At 39.7% G+C, this 22,610-nt stretch overlaps 2 protein-coding genes across 3 annotated transcripts in view; both read right to left on the bottom strand.

Moving 5' to 3' along the window:
- The window catches only part of LOC124877198 (endoplasmic reticulum aminopeptidase 2-like), a 27,363-nt gene extending 5,841 nt beyond the window's left edge, over nucleotides 1-21,522 (bottom strand). Inside the window, exons 1-11 of the mRNA XM_047380257.1 lie at nucleotides 21,435-21,522; nucleotides 5,011-5,362; nucleotides 4,718-4,904; nucleotides 4,475-4,644; nucleotides 4,256-4,394; nucleotides 4,039-4,173; nucleotides 3,812-3,932; nucleotides 3,575-3,729; nucleotides 3,343-3,456; nucleotides 3,100-3,231; nucleotides 2,718-2,849 (exon numbers count right to left, since the gene is read on the bottom strand). Of these exons, the coding sequence (XP_047236213.1) occupies nucleotides 2,718-2,849; nucleotides 3,100-3,231; nucleotides 3,343-3,456; nucleotides 3,575-3,729; nucleotides 3,812-3,932; nucleotides 4,039-4,173; nucleotides 4,256-4,394; nucleotides 4,475-4,644; nucleotides 4,718-4,904; nucleotides 5,011-5,180 (1,455 nt within the window). The 5' untranslated portion in view covers nucleotides 5,181-5,362; nucleotides 21,435-21,522. The remainder of the gene's footprint in view (nucleotides 1-2,717; nucleotides 2,850-3,099; nucleotides 3,232-3,342; nucleotides 3,457-3,574; nucleotides 3,730-3,811; nucleotides 3,933-4,038; nucleotides 4,174-4,255; nucleotides 4,395-4,474; nucleotides 4,645-4,717; nucleotides 4,905-5,010; nucleotides 5,363-21,434) is intronic.
- Nucleotides 12,731-22,610, bottom strand: LOC124877197 (endoplasmic reticulum aminopeptidase 2-like). 2 transcript variants are annotated; one of them, XM_047380256.1, is made up of 22 exons: nucleotides 22,553-22,610; nucleotides 22,243-22,319; nucleotides 20,817-21,168; nucleotides 20,524-20,710; nucleotides 20,281-20,450; nucleotides 20,062-20,200; nucleotides 19,845-19,979; nucleotides 19,618-19,738; nucleotides 19,365-19,519; nucleotides 19,126-19,239; nucleotides 18,911-19,042; nucleotides 18,566-18,697; nucleotides 16,157-16,225; nucleotides 15,886-16,061; nucleotides 15,703-15,782; nucleotides 15,435-15,618; nucleotides 15,201-15,357; nucleotides 14,931-15,115; nucleotides 14,610-14,771; nucleotides 14,348-14,488; nucleotides 14,033-14,114; nucleotides 12,731-13,128 (listed from the first exon to the last, which is right to left on the bottom strand). In XM_047380256.1, exons 3-22 carry the CDS (start codon nucleotides 20,984-20,986, stop codon nucleotides 12,982-12,984), a joined length of 2,838 nt encoding a protein of 945 aa, XP_047236212.1. In that variant the 5' UTR covers nucleotides 20,987-21,168; nucleotides 22,243-22,319; nucleotides 22,553-22,610; the 3' UTR covers nucleotides 12,731-12,981. The 2 variants fall into 2 exon arrangements, with proteins under 2 accessions (XP_047236212.1, XP_047236211.1); XM_047380255.1 differs by lacking the exons at nucleotides 22,243-22,319; nucleotides 22,553-22,610 and adding an exon at nucleotides 21,435-21,576.

Raw genomic sequence — 22,610 nt, 5'->3', positions numbered from 1 at the left:
ATATCATGGCATTCCCTTGGCCCAATACTTGTGCTAGATGGGTGCGTCACTGCCAAGGACTACCGAACCATTCTTGAGGACCATGTGCATCCAATGGTTCAAACATTGTATCCTGAAGGCAGTGCCGTGTATCAGGATGACAATGCACCAATACACACAGCAAGACTGGTGAAAGATTGGTTTGATGAACATGAAAGTGAAGTTGAACATCTCCCATGGCCTGCACAGTCACCAGATCTAAATATTATTGAACCACTTTGGGGTGTTTTGGAGGAGCGAGTCAGGAAACGTTTTCCTCCACCAGTATCACGTAGTGACCTGACCACTATCCTGCAAGAAGAATGGCTTAAAATCCCTCTGACCCCTGTGCAGGACTTGTATATGTCATTCCCAAGACGAATTGACGCTGTATTGGCCGCAAAAGGAGGCCCTACACCATACTAATAAATTATTGTGGTCTAGAACCAGGTGTTTCAGTTTCATTGTCCAACCCCTGTAATTGTCAGAACTAACGGATTGAGGTAAATGCAAGACAACCCTGAAAAAACCTGTTAGAGGCTTAAAAGAAGTTGACATTGGGGGTCCAACAGGACAATAACTCTGCAATGAAGACACAGCATACCCATGTGTTAGAAAGGCCCAGCCCAAATCCAGACATAAATCTGATTGGGCATATGTAGCAAAACTTGAAAAAGTTGACATGCTTCAAAATACTTGCAGCAGCAATTGCATTAAAATGTGGCACTAAATAGTTTAAATTTATATTGTATTTATATATAACCTTTAAGCAAATATTAAATAAACTTCATTAAGCATACAGTACAGACCAAAAGTTTGGACACACCTTCTCATTCAAAGAGTTGTCTTTATTTTCATGACTATGAATATTGTAGCTTCACACTGAAGGCATCAAAACTATGAATTAACACATGTGGAATTATATACTGAACAAAAAAGTGTGAAACAACTGAAAATATGTCTTAAATTCTAGGTTCTTCAAAGTAGCCACCTTTTGCTTTGATTAATGCTCCGCACACTCTTGGCATTCTGTTGATGAGCTTCAAGAGGTAGTCACCTGAAATGGTTTTCACTTCACAGGTGTGCCCTGTCAGGTTTAATAAGTGGGATTTCAAGCCTTATAAATGGGGTTGGGACCATCAGTTGTGTTGTGCAGGAGGTGGATACAGTACACAGCTGATAGTCCTACTGAATAGACTGTTAGAATTTGTATTATGGCAAGAAAAAATCAGCTAAGTAAAGAAAAACGATTGGCCATCATTACTTTAAGAAATGAAGGTCAGTCAGTCCGAACAATTGGGAAAACTTTGAAAGTGTCCCCAAGTGCAGTTGCAAAAACCATCAAGCGCTACAGAGAAACTCGCTCACATGAGGACCGCCCCAGGAAAGGAAGACCAAGAGTCACCTCTGCTGCGGACGATAAGTTCATCCGAGTCACCGGCCTCAGAAATCGCAGGTTAACAGCAGCTCAGATTAGAGAACAGGTCAATGCCACAGAGTTCTAGCAGCAGACACATCTCTAGAACAACTGTTAAGAGGAGACTGTGTGAATCAGGCCTTCATGGTAAAATAGCTGCTAGGAAACCACTGCTGAGGACAGGCAACAAGCAGAAGAGACTTGTTTGGGCTAAAGAACACAAGGAATGGACAGTAGACCAGTGGAAATCTGTGCTTTGGTCTGATGAGTCCAAGTTTGAGATCTTTGGTTCCAACCACCGTGTCTTTGTGCGGCACAGAAGAGGTGAACAGATGGACTCTACATGCCTGGTTCCCACCATAAAGCATGGAGGAGGAGGTGTGATGGTGTGGGGGTGCTTTGCTGGTGACACTGTTGGGGATTTATTTAAAATTGAAGGCATACTGAACCAGCATGGCTACCACAGCATCTTGCAGTGGCATACTATTCCATCCGGTTTGCGTTTAGTTGGACCATCATTTATTTTTCAACAGGACAATGACCCCAAACACACCTCCAGGCTGTGTAAGGGCTACTTGACCAAGAAGGAGAGTGATGGGGTGCTGCGCCAGAAGACCTGGCCTCCACAGTCACCGGACCTGAACCCAATTGAGATGGTTTGGGGTGAGCTGGACCACACAGTGAAGGCAAAAGGGCCAACAAGTGCTAAGCATCTCTGGGAACTCCTTCAAGACTGTTGGAAAAGGTGACTACCTCTTGAAGCTCATCAACAGAATGCCAAGAGTGTGCGGAGCAGTAATCAAAGCAAAAGGTGGCTACTTTGAAGAACCTAGAATATAAGACATATTTTCAGTTGTTTCACACTTAGTATATAATTCCACATGTGTTAATTCATAGTTGTGATGCCTTCAGTGTGAAGCTACAATATTCATAGTCACGAAAATAAAGAAAACTCTTTGAATGAGAAGGTGTGTCCAAACCTTTGGTCTGTACTGTATATATATATATATATATATATATATATATATATATATATATATATATATATATATATATATATATATATATATATATATATATATATATATATATATATATATATATGACAAAATGAACAGGAAATTAATAATGCATAATTTTGTTCCTTTTTTGACGAAAAGAACTTGTTCAACTGCAAAAGCAGAAGAGCAAACAAATATGACAGATGCACTGCACAGGTCTATAATGCTGCTTCTTTTCAAGATGAATACATGATAAAAGGAAATAAAATAGTTAATCTTACATTAGATAGACTGTCCCACAGGTCCTGATTGTGGGCATTTCCATAGCTGTACTTGCGGAGGTATCGCACTATCCCTCCCTGAAACACCTCTTCAGTCAGGAAGTGTCGCAGCATGTGCAGGACGCACGCTCCCTGGAAAGGTTTTAGCTATTAACTATGAGATGACATGAATACCAGACTGAGGATGTGTGGGTGTTGTTTTCTCCAAATGTGTAAAAAGTGCTTTTGCAACATCAAATATAGTTAGGTCACTCATTAGACTGTTATATTCAAATTGTATGAACATTTGAACTCAAAAAGGGCAAATTAAATGATGTAATGAATATTCTCTACTTTTGTTATTTTTGTGTCTGCTTTTGTGACTTAAACAGAGAGATCATACCTTGTCATAGGAAACTGTATCAAACATCTCTTCAATTTGGGTGGGGCTCTCTGCTGGGCTTGAGATTGGCCGAGAGGAGGTCAAAGAATCAAGACCAATCGCTGCAAAACATGTGTGCAGCAGATACTCCTCCTGCCAGAATAGGTTAGGTAACCTCAATATCAATCATCTACTTAGGGAATAATTGTGATATATATAGAGAGAGATATAGATATAGTTATAGTCAAGCAATTAACAATTTACCACTTTGAGAATAGGGTAGGTGGCCTCTACTGAAATGTACTCCATGTATCTGGCAAAACCTTCATTCAACCAAAGATCGTTCCACCAATCCATGGTGACCAAGTTTCCAAACCACTGCAGAGCAAACCAAAGACTTTAAGATCTGACTCTTCGTCAAACTCTATTAAATCTAAACTAGAAAAGTTAGACAGTGATCCTAATCCACCATGGATTTCCATTTTTATGTTCCCACCTGATGGGCAAGTTCATGACCAATGACCATTGTAACCCAGAGTTCATCAGAAATGGAAGATGTGAGGGGGTCATAGAGAAGGCTGGTCTCTCTGTAGGTGGTCAGGCCCCAGTTCTCCATTGCACCGACCTGGAAATCTGGGATTGCAATCAGATCTAAAAGAGTACAAATAAGTAATAAAGAACAAAGAGTAAAGATTGGACATAAGAAATAAGACAGAAAATGATTTATTGTTACCTTGTTTTGGTAAAGGATAGCGAATGTTGAAGTACTCCTCATAGAAGTTCAGCATTTTAACAGCAACCTCCAAAGCATAGTGGGTTTGCATCCACTTCTCAGGGGCTGCATAGATGGACACCTACAGTGAAATCAAAACCAAACTGTTGAACCAGAATTTATGATTGAGACAGTAATAGTTTAAACAAAAAAAGTAACAACATGTTAGAGGATCATGAAGATCTTACCTTCACCCCAGACGATGTTGTTGCACTGACAGACTTGAAGTCACAAACAATGAAAGCTACGAGGTATGTGCTCATCGTTACGCTTGGGGCGAACTGATCTTCAAGAAGGTTTCTGTTCAGTTGTGTTGTCTTGATCTGAAACCCAGAAGAACTTTGAGGACTTTTTTCTATAAATATTTGAAACCTATACAATATCTTTCAAAGGTTCAGCACGCACTACAGGCATGTTGGAGAGAGAAATGTACTCCGGGCTCCTCCTGATCCTCACAGAGAAATTGGCTTTGAAGCTCGGCTCGTCGAAACAAGGAAAGGCCATTCGAGCGCTTGTGGGTTCAAAGTGAGTGGAAGCTAGGTTTCTGAAAAGAGATTGTTGTGCTGTTGTTGTGTGTTGGATAATTTCTCCAGTGATGCTGGGAAACAGGAATCCTGCTCTTACCTGGTCTCTCCTTCACTGGTGATGTAGGTGCTTTTATAGAACCCATAAAATCCCTCAGCTAGCGCTGCTTCAAACTCTATATACAAAAAATACTTTTGCCCGCTGCTGAGAACCTTAGGAGAAAAAATTCCTATTTGCTCGTGGGAAGGGTTGTGAAGAACTGGAAGAACCTAAAACAGGATAAGATTGTTAAGTTGATAAGTGACAATAAGAAAAGGTAATCCCCCTTGTATTTCCAAATACCTGATCAGATAGATGAGCAAGGTTATGGTCTAAAATTGTGGCCTTGGAGATTTGAAGACCCTTGCTGTGTAAAACAACCCAGTTTGTATTGTTCTGGACATCAATCTGGATCTGCACCGTGCCTGTGAAGCTGAGAGTGGTGAGGTCGGGGTGCAGGAGGAGGTGGTAGTGAAGAGGAACGATGTACCTGAGACATAGAAACATGACAGTTAATAAGTGAGTCAAAATACTGATATTTCTGGGATTTTTTTCCATCTGATTGAAAATGGCCATAGAAAATGTGCAGAGTATACCTTGGCAGGCGAAGACGGCTCCAGGGAAAGGACAGATTACCATCATCCAGGGGAGATTGTTCTCCAGTAGGACTAGGGGGGCTTGTTACCTGCTGTGAACTCTGGGAGGGCTGAGACCTAACCAGACACACCTTGAAAGCCAAAACCACTAAAAGCCTAACTGGAATCATTGCAAAGAGAATGTCTGTCAGCAAAAAATCTAAATGATGCCAACCCGTGTGACAGGCCAAGTGTCAGCAATGAACTCATTTAATCATAATCTCAACATTGGGGTCAAGCACAGTAAGGACCACCCAATATCAATGGTAAATAGAAATAGAGTGACTACTCCTTTGGGATTTGTCTTTTGAACCTGAAAGACATAAACCAAGAAATCAAAAAGTCAGAAACCTCTTGAAAGATAATGTATCTATGCATATATTAATTTTATTTCCGGTTACAAAGTAAAAAACCTTTCCCATAGAAAGTATTCCTCCCTCAACACTGAATCTCACTGTATCTAACTGGAGCTAAATATGACTATATGATTGGATTATTTTAAAATAAATTCAACAGAACGACCAAAATGTTTTGTGTAACTGAATATGGCTGGGACTCATTTGTCTTGTTTTGTTTTGAGATGTTTCTTATGAACATGGCTAATAATGATAAAGAAACAATTGTTTTAATATAGACAATAAATTATAAAACTAGGTTTTAACAGGTTTTTTTTTTTTTCTTTGAATAATTGTGCTGAATTTTCAGAACAGACTTCCATTAAATTTACCAGTAACTTTTTTTAAATCTATTTTCTTGTCATTAGGTTGGAAACAATCTGCTTGTTTTTTTTTACATTATTTCCCACAGTTATCCAAATGCCATAGAAGAAAATATATCCATCCTCAAAGGTGCAAAGGTTTTATGTTTTTCTTAATTTAAACCATAGAAAAGAAATAAAACAGGGATTCATTAAATATGCCAACAAATATCCTTTAGTATATTTAGCAAAATTCTAAGTTGTCTTTTTCCAAAGGTTATGTAACAGTTGTGGCTCTAAACGAGTTTATTTAGCAGGACTGAGGGCATAAATGGCTCCTTGAATTATAAAGGTTTTAGACTTCTGCTTTAGAAACTCTTGTAGCTATGAATTAGATTTCTAACTCAGTACACAAAATAAATAGACTAAATTATTCTTATGGAGCAGGTGTAGAAAAAACTGCTAAGAATAACTGGGCCGTACTGAGCACATGCTTAGTTAATTCTGGCACATAGAGCTTAGCTGAAAACCAGACCACAGCAAATCTCTTCCTTTAAGAGATTCAAACATGATGGCAAAAACAAGACAGCCTTCATTGTGTGGTCAGATAGAAAGAACAGGATGGAGCTATAACTGAGAGTAGGTGACAGCAGCTGCCGGAGCTCAGCTACAGTTCAAATCAGGTTGCAGGAGCATTCTTAAAGCAACACTGTGCCAAACTTATCATTTAAAGCTATAGTTGCAGCCTCTGACATATCCACACCCTAAATACAATGTTAGAGATGAGACAGATCTTAGCTCTGCTTCTGCTGTAGGAGATTTAAAGAATTGCAAAATGAGTATTACCTCGATTATTTTAGCTTCATCATGCTTCCTTAAAGCTCCTGTTGTTCAGTTTCACTTTCTGTTTAAAATGCCGCCCGCTGAAGATAAAAAAACTGCTTGTTTGTGTGTGTGTGTGTGTGTGTGTGTGTGTGTGTGTGTGTGTGTGTGTGTATTTGAGCCATCAGTCCATCCACTGTCTTTAAATAATGTGAGGTTGGGTTGCTGACGCAACTGGTTCAGGAGAAAAACCCTGACATTCCACTCCACAGCGACCCTCACTAGTCATACTGTGGGATTCCAAGTAGTTCTCAGGCCAGAGGGGAAATATAATACCTCTAATGAGTTCTGGGGCTGCCACAAAGTCTGACTTCCCAGTGATACATGCCAAAATGTGTCACAAACATTTAACCCTAATCATACTGTGAAATTAGTTACAAACTGACCCAAGGACAATGAATTCAATGTTTAGGAGAGGTCATCACAAAGCCCTGATCTTAGTAACATAGAAAATTTAAGGTGTGTGTGAGCAAGATGGCTGATAAACCCAACATTTACACCAGATTTTTAAGAAGGAAATGGGCTAGAATGTTAGCACCAGTCTGCTGGACTGAGGTTGTAGTGCAGTTTATTTTCGCAACTTCCCCATAAAAACAAGCAATTTTACCCCTAATATAGTATTAAATACATTAATTTCAGGAAACCTGGTTTATGTGGGTGAAATTCACAACAAAAGTTCAATCATCTGTATTAAGTAAGATTCATATTTTTATTAAACGGTGAAAAACAGAACCAAGGTTTGTTAATACCATATAAAGATCTTTCTTTATGTATATATTTTGATAAAATTCAGTATAAAATATCAAACTATAAATATCAAATACCCATGTAGTTCTTTACTACAAGTGTGTGCATTAACACCATTTTACTGCTATTTGTAATATAGAAACAAAATAAAGAAAGCAAAATGTAACAAGATAGAAGAGAAAAAAAGAGCACTTGAGTTGCTTTGGCAAGAACAATAATCACCAACCGCACCATAAAATATAACAATTAAAGCAAAGCACAAACGGTAAACAACACTTAACTGTAAAAATTTACCAAATAAAGTATGCAAACATTTTGTTGCCCCACTCATTGTTATGTTCTTGAGCAAGGAGCATATTGTGTCCATCCTCCTCCTCTCTCCCACTGCATGCGTCGGCAATGTTGTGGCACCCAGTTCGCACTGAGGGTGTCACACACGTGTCTGCCACCATGACACATGACGAAAACAAACAGTGAGCAATAAGGAAACGCTCACTTCACTCTTTCTGTTTCCGCATTTAATCGCCTAAGTTATTTAAATCATAATTATAATAATAAATATTATTTTAAATTAAATTAATTTGAAAATGTAGTGTTATAAGCAAGCAAAGTAGTAAAAAACAAAGAATGTCACTAACTAATACTTGAGTCCTGTTGTTCGAGGTTAACAGCCGTTCAAAAGAATCGGATCGTTCGTGAACGTCACATCAATGATAAATCATGGGTCTCTGTTTGACAGTAACACTGCAGGTAAGAATGGAACACGGTGGGTTTCATAATTTACTCACTTTACAATTTAAAACTTTAATATATTTCATTGGGATTTTATGTATGAGGCCACATAGTTTTGCATAATTGTAAACCAGTAGAACGATAGGTGTTTTTCAGATGTTTACAATAAACTAATTTGAAAATTTTGCGTGTATTTGTTTTCAACTTCCCTGAGTCAGTGCAGTACTTAATTAAAATTGCTGCGGGGTATGTCTCTACCAGCTTTGCCCATATAGAGACTGACGTTTTTGCACATTCTGGTTTGCAAAGTTGGTCCAGCTCAATCATTTGGATGGAAGGCGCCTGTGAAGATCTATTTTCAAGATTGCCACCAGTTCCCAATTGGATATAGTTCTGTACCTTGACAGGGCCTTTCTAACACAGTAATATGCTTTGATCTAAACTATGCTCAATGTCCTTGTTGTGCTGCAAGGTGAACCTCTGCTCTTTTGCAGTATTTAACAGGATTTCTTGAAGGGTTGTCCTGTATTTAGTCATAAAATCTAATCAGTTTTCTTTTTCCTGCTGAAGAAAAGCAGCCCCACTGCTGCATTATGCTGTAAAAATGCATATTCTGCTGGTGAATAAATTAGGACTTCACACCATAAGTGGGGACCAACAGCTGTTCTGGTGGTCAGAAGAAACAGCTGTATTTATACAGAGGTTAATTTACACTCACAAACACACACACACACACACACACACACACACACACACACACACACTAATATTAATACCCTTTAGCAAGAGGCACCTCAAATGCTGACTCAGAATCAGGTTCAGCTTTATTGCCAAGTTCGTACAAACAACAAACGAGGAATTTGACACTTTGCTCTCTGGGTTTCTTTTTTTTTGTTTTTTGCGTTATAAGATATTTTCTGCATATATCTTTATGTCCTTAAATACATATATACAATATACACATATACAAGGTGGAATTGCGACTTCAGAATGAGGTTGTTTTGTACTCTATTGAATGTTCATCAGAGAAACAGCCTGGGGGAAGAAACTGTCTCTGTGGCGGCTGGTTTTAGTGAACAGTGCTCTGTAGCGGCGGCCTGAAGGTAAAACTCTAAACAGTTTATGTGCAAGGTGTGTGGGGTCTGCAGAGATTTTAGCAGCTCTTTTCCTGACCCTAGACCTGTATAAGTCCTGGATGGAGGGAAGGTCAGCCCTGATTATTCTCTCTGCAGTCCTGATTATTCATTGCAGTCTGGACCTGTCCTGTTTTGTGGATGAGCCAAACCACACTGAGATGGATGAAGACAGGAGAGATTGAATGATGGCAGTGTAGAAGATCACCAGCAGCTCCTGTGGAAGGTTGAACTTCTTGAGTTGCCTCAGGAAGTACAGTCTCTGCTGGGCCTTCTTTCGAACAGTGTCTATGTGTGAAGACCATCTCAGGTCCTCAGAGATGGTGGTTCCTAAGAACCTGAAGTGGTCCACGGCTGACATGGTGATGTTGAGGATGGTGAGGGGGGTGTATGGAGTGGTGTTCTCTGAAAGTCCACCACCATTTCCACAGTCTTGAGTGGGTTGAGTTCAAGGTAGTTCTGACAACACCAGTGTACCAGCCGATCCACCTCCTATCTGTATGCAGACTCATCGCCGTCCTGGATCAGTCCAATAACAGTGGTGTCATCTGCAAACTTCAGGAGTTTCACGGACGAGTCTGATGAGGTGCAGTCATTTGTGTACAGGGAGAAAAGGAGTGGGGATAGAACACACCCCTGTGGGGCACCAGTACTTATTGATCTGGATCGGGAGAAGATGCTCCCCAGTCTCACCTGCTGCTGTCGGTCCGTCAGGAAGCTGTTGATCCACTGACAGGTGGAGGCTGGGACGTTAAGCTGCGTGAGCTTCTGGTGGAGGATGTCTGGTATGATGGTGTTGAAGGCCGAGCTGAAGTCTACAAACAGGATCCTGGCGTACGTCCCTGATTGGTCGAGGTGTTGCAGGATGAAGTGTAGACCTAAGTTAACAGCATCATCTGCCGACCTGTTTGCTCGGTAAGCAAACTGCAGGGGGTCCAGCAGGGGGCCTGTGATGTCTTTCAGGTGCTTCAACACCAGCCGCTCAAAGGATTTCATGACCACAGACGTCAGGGCTACAGGCCTTGTAGTCATTTAATCCTAGGATGGTGGGTTTCTTGGGCACTGGGATGATGGTGGATCGTTTGAAGCAGGAGGGGACCTCACACGTCTCCAGTGACTTGTTGAAGAAACAAGCCACTGGATCATGGTGGCACAGTTGGTAGCACTGTTGCCTTGCAGCAAAGAGGTCCTGGGGTGAAATACTGGCCTTGAGATGAAGTTTCCCTGCTCTCCTCTGCCTACCCCAGCTTCCTCCCCCGCTGTCCAAAAACAGTTAGGTTTATAGGTCTCTCTGAATTGTCTTTAGTTATAAGTGTGTGCGCATGGTTGTGTGTCCCTTGATGAAGAAATGTGAAGAAATCCTGACTGAATATTTTACTTTTCTTATCAGAAACGGTAGATTTCTGTTCAATTATTTTGCTGTCTTGTATGATTCTGGCCTTTAAATATACGTCACAAATTATTCATAAGGTTAAGGTGAAGGTTATAGGAAGGACATTCCAGTGTTGTTTCACATATTTGTTCCACCTCAAAACAAATAAAAAATATAAATGAACACAAATTTTAAATTTTCAGGCATTTGGACAGTGATAAATATTTAATGTTTTTTATCATAATGTGAACCCCTCACCTCTAACACATATTCTATCTAGTCTATCTACACATATTATTTGCCAGCACATGGTAAGGAATGTTTTCTTGAGTATTTACCAAAACAATTCTGGATTTTCTTGTTTTGCATTTTTTTGTTGTTGTTGTGTTGTCCGGTTCTGTGGTAATAAAGTAATGGATGGTGCGAGTACAGAGAAATTGGGACCAATTTGTCCTCATTAGGTCCAAACATTTCTAAGATTATATATCTGCTGCCCAAATGTATAATCAAAATGTCTTCTAAACAACAGCAGTCAGATGAGACAAAGATTGACAGAAAGCATGGTGGCAATAACAGAGGGGTGTTTTCCCTGCCAGAGATATTGGTGTGTTTGCACAAAGGGACTACAATAATGAAGGAGGACTACCTCCACAGCCAACAACTTCAAATCAAATCAACAATTTCATAGTTGCAACAGGACAATGATTTGTTTTTGGAACTGATACATGTACATATTACTCCTTTTAACCTTATTTTTATCTCAACTAAAGTTTATGTATTTCTAATTAATGTCAGTATGCTGTGAAAACTTAAAACAGAAGTCATTCCTTATTTGTGCACATAATCCTGGCTAATAAGGCTGATTCTGATGAACCAGACTGTTACGACCCCACTTGGTCTAGGGGTAGGGGGAAGTAAACATTCAAACCAGGTGTTGTTGGTTTTATGAAAGAAAGAGTAATTTATTTCTTTTTAGTTCAGTTTCCGTTACTTTTAACAAAACAAACAAAAGGAGGACACTTAACAAAGTACAAACCGTTTGAAAATAAAAAGGGGTAAAACCCAAAATACACAATAACCATAAATTTAACAAAATACACAACCATCAGTAATTTAACTAAAAATAATCCCCCAAAAGGAGGGACAAACTAATTCAACAGTTTCCTAAATCAAAAACGTCCCTGCTAACAAAAAGCAAACAAACAAATCAAGACAAAGCCCAATCAACTTTAAAGAGACTCCTTTGAGCCAAGATGGAGTCATCAAGCAGGTGAGCACACAAAAATAACCAAGCTTCCCAACGAGCAGGCATACAAAATACCCAAGCTTCCCAACAAGCAGGTAAGCATACAAAAATAACCAAGCTTCAAAATTTTACAACATCAAAGTCAGAAGTGGCGAGCTGTTCTGTCCAAATACCAGCTGCCTTTAGTGGCAGGTGCAGAGAGTTTATATAATGTAGTCCCTTCTTGATTGGCGGCGAATTCAGAAGAACCAGGAAATGAATAGTCCAACATGAACTCCCGGAGACGTCCAGCAGGAGGAGTGCAGAGCACGCAGGGAGATCAGAGTCCGTCAGGAACAGCGAAGAAGAGGGTATCCAGCGAAGAAGAAATCCGATCCTATCAGAAACAGCGGTACCGATAGCACGGAGGAAAACGGTGCTTTTCAGCGACATCGGCTGGCCAGTCTGTTGATGATGGTACAAAACAAACACACATACGGCCACCAGCCGTAACACAGACTAACATAAAGCTCCTGGAATGGCCTTCCCAAATCCACAAGCAAATAACAACAGAAAACACTGTTAGATGAGTGGCTGAATAAAGAACCTAAAACCAAAAATTAGTCGGGTTGTATGTGTACATTTCAGCCTGTATGTGTAATTTTAGCCAGTATTCATAAATTCTGAATTGTGCACCCAAACCCGAAGTTGTTTTTTTTTGTCTGTTCATTCCACCCTAAAAATGGTTCAAAAATAAAAGATTAATAATATTAATTGTGATGCCCATGATGACTGTATATACTCCTTTGACAACAACTGAACCCATAAGCATAGACACAAATGTATCCTCGAATCAAATGCAGCAGGTAACACAACACAAAGGTGCCAGGAGGTACAACGAATCCCTTTATTGTCTACTTGCTGATCTTTGTTTTCTCTCTGATGCAAGTGTTCATATTATCCACAATCTACCATCTCCCATTTTTACCAATCACATTGTTTGCTTTATTTCACGTAAAAAACTGTTTAATTATCTTAAACAAGAACATTTCCAAAGCCACATAAACAAAACCCTCAAAGTTATTTGTAACACTGTAACTTTTTTGTGGTTTTTGGTCAACTGGACCCTTCTTTTTGCTGTCTGTCATTTCATCTGCTCATTCAGCCAGTTTCTCAGTGATTTCAAGTTCCTCTGAACCCAGCGGATATTTTTTTGCACATTGTCCAGAGCAAGCTGTGTTGATCTCAGCTGAGAAGCCTGCTCTTTGATGGATTCAAAAAACTGCTGCACCTGTAAGACAAAACACACTCAACTAACAACAAATAAGCCAATCATATTTATCAAAATACTAGCACACGACAATGAGGACTAACTGAAGTAAATGTAGTTTTTTTGTACAGAATCAGTTTTTATAACTGTCATTTTATAGCTGCGGGCCTGCATGGTGGCACAGTTGGTAGCACTGTTGCCTTGCAGCAAAGAGGTCCTGGGGTGAAATACTGGCCTTGAGATGAAGTTTCCCTGCTCTCCTCTGCCTACCCCAGCTTCCTCCCCCGCTGTCCAAAAACGGTTAGGTTTATAGGTTTCTCTGAATTGTCTTTAGTTATAAGTGTGTGCGCATGGTTGTGTGTCCCTGTTCTTTAAAAGCTCAGTGGAGAAAATATGCTAGAGTCTATAAAAGTGGCAGGAGGTCCACCTTTCAGCAGTAAAGAAACACTAGAGGCCATGTTGAACTCTAGATTTAATTACAATTGAGAATTTGAGGCAAGACTTAATTTTTTTCAAAGAAACTCAATCCAATCTGACTAAGTAACACCCCTTGCAAATAAGAAAATTCAGTCAGATGTGTAAAGCTAAAAAATACACCCAGCTCCTGGTTCAGTTTATGGTCATCTCCCACCATGACTACTGCAATGGCCTCCTAACTGGTCTCTCAACCTGTGCCTCTGCAGAGTCCAGAATGGGGCTTCTGGTCTTCAATCAGCCTAAAAGAGCACACCTCTCTGTTTGTTGAGCTCCATTGGCTACCTTTAGACGACCGCATTAAATTCAAGTCACTGATATAAAACGCCTTGCTATATCCTCATTTGTAAGTCGTTTGAACAAAAGCGTCAGCCAAATGCATGAACATGAACATTGCGTAAAATATATTTAATATTTAAATAATAAAGAATATGAAGAAAGTGTGAATTACTTCAGTGAGCTCTTCAGGAGATGAAAACTGTCCTGTTGTTCCTATAATGATGTTTCTGATGCAGAATGAGCCTAACTGGAACCTGAATGTTAGAAAGAAAAGATAAGAAAATAAAGCAAAATAAAATTGCTGCTTGTAGAATATAAAAGATATCTGCACTGTTAGAGGCTTGAAATACTAATACAACTTCTACTACCTATACAAATCTAAGCTGCACAGTTGGATCCTATTCCCCTGAGTAGATTGATGAGAAAAAACTTTTTAAAAGTCTATATACTTTTTTGCCATCATGGTATAACAATTATTTACACTGACTTTTTAACCAGTGTGTCCCAGTTCTTTTTGACAAAGTTCCAGGCGAGGTGATGTCCTTTTGGGTTCCTGGCAATCATCAAAACAAGACTGGAGAGGTCCTGTGATCGGATCACGTTCCCTTCTAGACCCATTGCTAATAGTCTGAAACACAAATACATCGATCCACATTATTTTTGTAATCCACTGTGATGAAATTCATCTTTTTGCCACATGATTACAGCACCATCAATTAAAACTAAAGCTGGAGAAGGTCCTAGAGCACCTTTGTAGCTTGTCTTTGTTTCTACTGCTTGTCAAAGCAGAAAGGATCTTTTCTTTTTGGGCTTCAGAGAGGGAAATCTTGTACGTGTTTAAGAGCGAGGTCCAGCCATGGTCATGCTGTGCTCCTACTGAAAACACAGTTTCTGCCACATCTGTAGGTAGGCTACAGAAACAAAGACAGTCATGTTATGGACCCAATAACACACCAAAGCATGCATTCTTTACTTTCAACAAATAGCATGATTGGGATTGGGATTCATTTAGGTATTTCTCTGGTGCAGGCTTATAATGACATTTATTACAATATGATTCAAAAACAGACTTCAATGTTCCGTTGGATCGGAGCCAGTCTTTGAAGTGTTGATTAGCACGCTCCACACAGGGGGGATAGTCCAGGTGACAAGCCAGGGACAGGACCTCTGACCTCAGACGTCGCTCAGGCACAGTGCCACTGTCGCTCCATGTCTGCTGGTCGATGACAGTACGGAAAAACTGCAGGATGTACTTCTGCTCAGAGACAGAGAAACAGCACGTCTCATTCAGATATCATAATGAAATACATTTGAAAACCTATGAGATGCAGCTCTCTTACCCCTAGATCTTTAGTTAAACTGGGCTCATCTCTCTTCTCGATAATGTGGTAGAAGGCCTCCAGATACCCCAGTCCTTGAAGGAGAGGCACCGTCTGTTTCTCCAGTTGTAGATAACCAATCAGGTCCAAGGCTTTATCAAGTGGGAGATGTCCGGCCCTTTAAAAAGATAGAAAACCAAATCATTACTTTTGCAGACATACAGAAAACTTGCGTGTGCAAACATTCTTACTTACGTGACCAGCTGAAATGCATTGTGTATCAAGTGAGTCCTGTCCTTGTAGCTCAGAGCTGTGTGATTTTCCCTCAGTAGTTTAACCATCACATCCCAACCATCATCAGCATAATGAACCACATAATAACCAGTCATATCAGAGTTTATTTTCACCCAGCTGGCTTCTTCTCCAATGTGTATACTGTCTAAATAAAACAAACAGCAAGTGTTGGATAATCACAAAGTAAAGCTGAAAACGAGCTAACTTTATACAGGATGTTATCTCTTACCTGTGGGAGAAGTCATCAGATGTCTGTGGATGGTGCTGGATGTATCGGTCTTGTATGTCAGAGGAATATGCCAAAGGAAACTATTCAAAAGAAATGTGTGTATAAATCTGAAAATGTGTTCATTTTACAAAATAAACCCACATTTTGAAAGGCACCTTAAATTACTAATAGTTGTGAAGTTACCCCTGTTGCACAGCGGGCCACTGAGGATCAGAAGGAAGAACTGTCCTCAAGAACCGATCCTGTCTCAGCAGCAGTCGAGGCCCCTTTCTGGTTACAGTCACCAGAGGAATCCCTTTCTGTAAAGTCCAAGTGTTCATCATGGCTGTCAGGTTCAGGTGTTCCCCTGCAAACAGATACTGCAGGAGGGCATAAACACTCAACACTTGTAAATACAACTGTGTAAATGTTGCGACATCAGGACGGTGAGTGAAGGTTTAGATGTTTTACTCACTGCATTCTTAGAGGCCTGGTCACTGCTGTAACAGTGTTTTCCTGAGGTGAAGTCATCTTCTGAGCATGTCTGAAAAATTATAGAAATTTCTCTTTTTTAAGAAATATTTGACTGTGTGTGATGTAATTCATTTGAATCACATGCACATTACTATTTATACTGACTCATTAAAAATATTTAAAATGAAGAAAAGTCAATGTTTCCAAATGTTTTGTTGCATGTTGTAATCTTTCAGTGCAGTTTGGACCCAGTGTTTCTTATTACAGGGCTGCACTGTTGTAGCATATATATAATGTGGATTGGCAAAAAAAAAAAAAAAAAGTAGCAAATAAACAAAATTAGTGGTACCAAAGCACGTATACTGTTTCTGTATTCACAGATGTGTATTTTCCCAAATGCTCTAACATATCTACATACTGTTACTGATGCTACGTTTTGAGCTCCTATTTATCCCACAGCACATAACTTCTTGGCCCATTACAACGAAATACAGAGACACACAGGACAAAGAACCATCCACTCAAACTCAAGGAACATTTAGTGTAACCAGTCAATCTAAAAGTCATGTTGGGAGGAAGCTGGAGTACCTGGGGAGAACCCACGCATGCATGGGCAGAACATGCAAATTCTATGCAGAAAGATCTCAGGTGGGGATACGAGCCCAGGACTTTCTTGCGACAAGGCAACAGTGCTACCAACTACGACACAGTGCAGGTAACAGGAAGCTTAATAAAAGTAAAACAGATGCGGACATAGAGTCAAAATATTTCAAGAACTCTCAGAATTGACTAAAGTGGACATAGACTTAACCAAGACTTAAGCAATGTTAACAAACCCAAGCTAAACCAGAAAACCAGATGGATATGTTAACTTCTGTGCTGAGAGACTAGCAAACTAATGTTAGCAATACAAGTTAGAGACAGAGTTTTTCTTTGCATTTTAAGTATTGAAACACACAAGGGAAAATATAAACTTTATAACTTTCAAATAAACAGCTTATTAGTACAGCTGTTGCTATGTTTTAAAAACACAACAGGCATATTTGTCAGGATCTGTCTGTGTTAGGTTTTTGCTTTTGTTAACTTTCCGCTCAGCCAGGTGCTTTTTGGTTTATTTATGGTTCCTGAGATTCCTTCTGGTTAGTTTTGTTGTTTTTCTGTGTTCTGGAGTTAGATACGTTTAGTTATATTCTGATAAATCTGGTTCTTCTTGTTTATGTTCTTAAGTCTAGTCACTGTTTTCTTGTAATCTGGTCACCTCCCTGCTCTCCTTGCTCATTTGTGTTAATTGGTCACTCTCCTCAGTTCTCTTGCATCCCTGGTCACCAGCTGTCTCACATTCTCCTGATTAGCTCCTCTCCCAGTTCATTGGTTCACACTCCCTCAGTATTTAAACTCTCTGTGTTTTATTGTTTGCTTCTGGTTCCTCCTGATATCTACATGGTTTGTTTATCACACTGATCGCTACCTGAATATTACGCTGTTTGCTACCTGGTCTGTTTGTCATCCGGATATCTTCCTGGACATTATCCTTCTTGCTACCTGGTTCCAAGTCCTCTGGTCATATACCTTTCCTGGCTGTTTTCCTGTACCAGGTCAATCTGTAAGTTTATGACAAATTAAATCCTCCTCATCTACTACGCTCTGCATTTCTGTACATTTTTTAAATGCATCATGACAATAAGATTTTGATGCCAGGGTTGGTAAGAGGCCTTTGACTCTCCCACTTGGAATTTTGACTTCAGAAGACTCTGCGTCCATTTTGAACTTAGAAAATCCCACGGTAGTGTTTAAAAATGCCATTCAGTGTGGTATCACTTATTATTCAGTATTTAATGATCTTATAACTATTATAGAATTTAAATAACTATTGATATGAACTAAAAAAAATAATATCTTTGAGTCACTGTTAAATACCGGTTAACCTGAGACTTTTGTTATTAGCAGTATTTTGACACTCATTCCTATATGTAGTTTATTAGCATTAATAATAACAAATTGGGCAATAAAAGCAGACATATTCTTTTCACTGATTTATTAGAATTGACAAAAGTCTCTGAAGATGAGTTATTTTTCATAACAAAGTAAGTAACCACCTAAAATCTGTAAGGATAAAAGCCAAAAATGCCTTTTTAGAAGAAGTTTAAAGCAACCCAAATTTGTAATACCTGTATCGTCAAGACAATAAGAATGAATTTGGAGCTTAAATATTCTGTGGATGAAACTTTACCTCCTTTTTGTGATAATATGCAATAGTGCAAATGCAGACAAAGAAGAACACATAAAACCTGCTCACCTGTAGCTACAATTTAAACAAATACTGTTTATTGTACAGCTCCACTAAGCAGCTTGTTTTCTAAGAGGCCTCTAAGAATACAAAAAGATGAGAAATGACTTCAGACTCTCTTACATTGGCAAGGCTGTCCCACAGATCCTGATTGTGGGCATTTCCGTAGCTGTACTTGCGGAGGTATCGCACTATCCCGCTCTGAAACACTTCTTTGGTCAGGAAGTGCCGCAGCATGTGCAGGACGCATGCTCCCTGACAGGAGGCAGAGAAGGTATTTATTTTTAACAAGAGTCATGAAACGTAATGAAGGCAGACATTAATCTTTGTTGATGTTCTATAGGTAAGCTGTTTTGTGTTCCTAAATACAAACAAGCCACTAACTTTACTATCAATCGATATTTTAAGGTAAGGCAGCTGCATGTGATAAAAACACGTTTCATGTTTTTTTATGCACAGAAAACATACTTTGTCATAGGAGACTGTGTCAAACATCTCCTTGATCTGGGTGGGGTTCTCTGCTGGGCTTGAGATAGGTCGAGAGGAATTCAAAGAATCGTGACCAACTGCAACAAAACATGTGTGCAGTAGATACTCCTCCTGCCAAAATAGGTCAAACATGAAGGTCAAACATCTCTTGGTAGCTTATTACTGATTTATCTACAAATGATTAAAGCACATACCACTTTAAGTTCAGGGTAGGTGGCCTCTACTGAAATGTACTCCATGTATCTGGCAAATCCTTCATTCAGCCAGATGTCGTTCCACCAATCCATGGTGACCAAGTTCCCAAACCACTGCAGGCAAGATGGAGAATACAGAATAAGCTCCTACGTTAATTAGGGATTCTGGGCCACCTGAATTAAGGCAGAATACATTATTTAATTTAATTTGTTGTTATACGGCACTCTCATGTTCCCACCTGATGGGCAAGTTCATGACCAATGACCATTGTAACCCAGAGTTCATCAGAAATGGAAGATGTGAGGGGGTCATAGAGAAGGCTGGTCTCTCTGTAGGTGGTCAGGCCCCAGTTCTCCATTGCACCAGACTGGAAGTCTGGGATTGCAATCAGATCTGAAAGAGTGAAAATATGTAATAAAGAACAAAGAGTAAAGATTGGACAGAGTAAAGATTGGACATAAGAAATAAGACAGAAAATGATTTATTGTTACCTTGTTTTGGTAAAGGATAGCGAATGTTGAAGTACTCCTCATAGAAGTCCAGCATTTTAACAGCAACCTCCAAAGCATAGTGGGTTTGCATCCACTTCTCAGGGGCTGCATAGATGGACACCTACAGTGAAATCAAAACCAAACTGTTGAACCAGAATTTATGATTGAGACAGTAATAGTTTAAACAAAAAAAGTAACAACATGTTAGAGGATCATGAAGATCTTACCTTCACCCCAGACGATGTTGTTGCACTGACAGACTTGAAGTCACAAACAATGAAAGCTACGAGGTATGTGCTCATCGTTACGCTCGGGGCGAACTGATCTTCAAGAAGGTTTCTGTTCAGTTGTGTTGTCTTGATCTGAAACCCAGAAGAACTTTGAGGACTTTTTTCTATAAATATTTGAAACCTATACAATATCTTTCAAAGGTTCAGCACGCACTACAGGCATGTTGGAGAGAGAAATGTACTCCGGGCTCCTCCTGATCCTCACAGAGAAATTGGCTTTGAAGCTCGGCTCGTCGAAACAAGGAAAGGCCATTCGAGCGCTTGTGGGTTCAAAGTGAGTGGAAGCTAGGTTTCTGAAAAGAGATTGTTGTGCTGTTGTTGTGTGTTGGATAATTTCTCCAGTGATGCTGGGAAACAGGAATCCTGCTCTTACCTGGTCTCTCCTTCACTGGTGATGTAGGTGCTTTTATAGAACCCATAAAATCCCTCAGCTAGCGCTGCTTCAAACTCTATATACAAAAAATACTTTTGCCCGCTGCTGAGAACCTTAGGAGAAAAAATTCCTATTTGCTCGTGGGAAGGGTTGTGAAGAACTGGAAGAACCTAAAACAGGATAAGATTGTTAAGTTGATAAGTGACAATAAGAAAAGGTAATCCCCCTTGTATTTCCAAATACCTGATCAGATAGATGAGCAAGGTTATGGTCTAAAATTGTGGCCTTGGAGATTTGAAGACCCTTGCTGTGTAAAACAACCCAGTTTGTATTGTTCTGGACATCAATCTGGATCTGCACCGTGCCTGTGAAGCTGAGAGTGGTGAGGTCGGGGTGCAGGAGGAGGTGGTAGTGAAGAGGAACGATGTACCTGAGACATAGAAACATGACAGTTAATAAGTGAGTCAAAATACTGATATTTCTGGGATTTTTTTCCATCTGATTGAAAATGGCCATAGAAAATGTGCAGAGTATACCTTGGCAGGCGAAGACGGCTCCAGGGAAAGGACAGATTACCATCATCCAGGGGAGATTGTTCTCCAGTAGGACTAGGGGGGCTTGTTACCTGCTGTGAACTCTGGGAGGACTGAGACCTAACCAGACACACCTTGAAAGCCAAAACCACTAAAAGCCCAACTGGAATCATTGCAAAGAGAATGTCTGTCAGCAAAAAATCTAAATGATGCCAACCCGTGTGACAGGCCAAGTGTCAGCAATGAACTCATTTAATCATAATCTCAACATTGGGGTCAAGCACAGTAAGGACTACCCAATATCAATGGTAAATAGAAATAGAGTGACTACTCCTTTGGGATTTGTCTTTTGAACCTGAAAGACATAAACCAAGAAATCAAAAAGTCAGAAACCTCTTGAAAGATAATGTATCTATGCATATATTAATTTTATTTCCGGTTACAAAGTAAAAAGCCTTTCCCATAGAAAGTATTCCTTGCTCAGCACTTCTGGTTAAGTTGTGTCTTTGTCCCGGGCAAAGCCATCAGCAGAGATATTGCCAACATCTTTTATGTGTTTTTCTTTTCTTTACTACTAGTTCTGTCATTAAGCCTAGTATTTCTTTCAAAAAACGCACTCACTGCCAGTGGTTCTCTGGTTTTGAATGTTGTTCCTGCCTCCGAAACCTCAGCCAGGTATGGCAGGTGGTTGCTTATTCTTCCTGTTAACAGGGAGTTGTTCCTCTCCACTGTTGCCTCATGTTTGCCAGGGATTGCTATATGACCTGGAACTAGACTGTATATAACTGCAGGTAAACATGAAAAGATGATTGGATTGTTTTAGTAACATTAAACTGAAAGAGCAAAATGTTTTCTGTGTAACGAAATATGGCTGGGACTGATTTGTCTTGTCTAAGATGTTTCTTATGAACATACACTCTAACAAACTAAGCACAACATAATTACAGAGTCATAAATATGTGTATTATATGTTTTGTTCAATTTAGAAACTCTTGTAGCTATGAATTAGATTTCTTACTCAGCGCCCAAAATAAATAGACTAAATTATTCTGAGGGAGTAGGTGGAGAAAAGCTGCTAAGAATAACTGGGCCGTACTGAGCACATGCTTTGTTCAGACCACAGCAAATCTCTTCCTTTAAGAGATTCAAACATGATGGCAAAAACAAGACAGCGTTCATTGTGTGGTCAGATGGAAAGAACAGGATGGAGCTATAACTGAGAGTAGGTGACAGCAGCTGCCGGAGCTCAGCTACAGTTCAAATCAGGTTGCAGGAGCATTCTTAAAGCAACACTGTGCCAAACTTATCATTTAAAGCTATAGTTGCGGCCTCTGACATATCAACACCCTAAATACAATGTTAGAGATGAGACAGATCTTAGCTCTGCTTCTGCTGTAGGAGATTTAAAGAATTACAAAATGAGTATTACCTCGATTATTTTAGCTTCATCATGCTTCCTTAAAGCTCCTGTTGTTCAGTTTCACTTTCTGTTTAAAATGCCGCCCGCTGAAGATAAAAAAAAAAAACGGCTCAAATGAGTTTGTAGTTGTGTTGTGTCTTTGTGTAATAAAGATGAGATAGTGGAGCTTAGATACCAGGATACAGACTATTGTGTTTTGTTATGAGTTACTGAGCAATAAATGTTAAGCAAAATATCATAATTAATCTACATGTTTACATTTATCACTTTACAGAACCATGTGTGTCTGTGTGCGCAGGTGTTGCTGGTATCATCTCACCTCAGATGCAACAGCCAAACACAGGTGGGTCTCAGTATTATTCTTAATGCCCTCTTCT

Source organism: Girardinichthys multiradiatus, chromosome 12 (assembly GCF_021462225.1).
Source record: "Girardinichthys multiradiatus isolate DD_20200921_A chromosome 12, DD_fGirMul_XY1, whole genome shotgun sequence".
Taxonomy (NCBI): Eukaryota; Metazoa; Chordata; class Actinopteri; order Cyprinodontiformes; family Goodeidae; genus Girardinichthys; species Girardinichthys multiradiatus.
The sequence above is the reverse complement of the archived record's forward strand: the minus strand, read 5'-3'. Positions and strand labels throughout refer to the sequence as shown.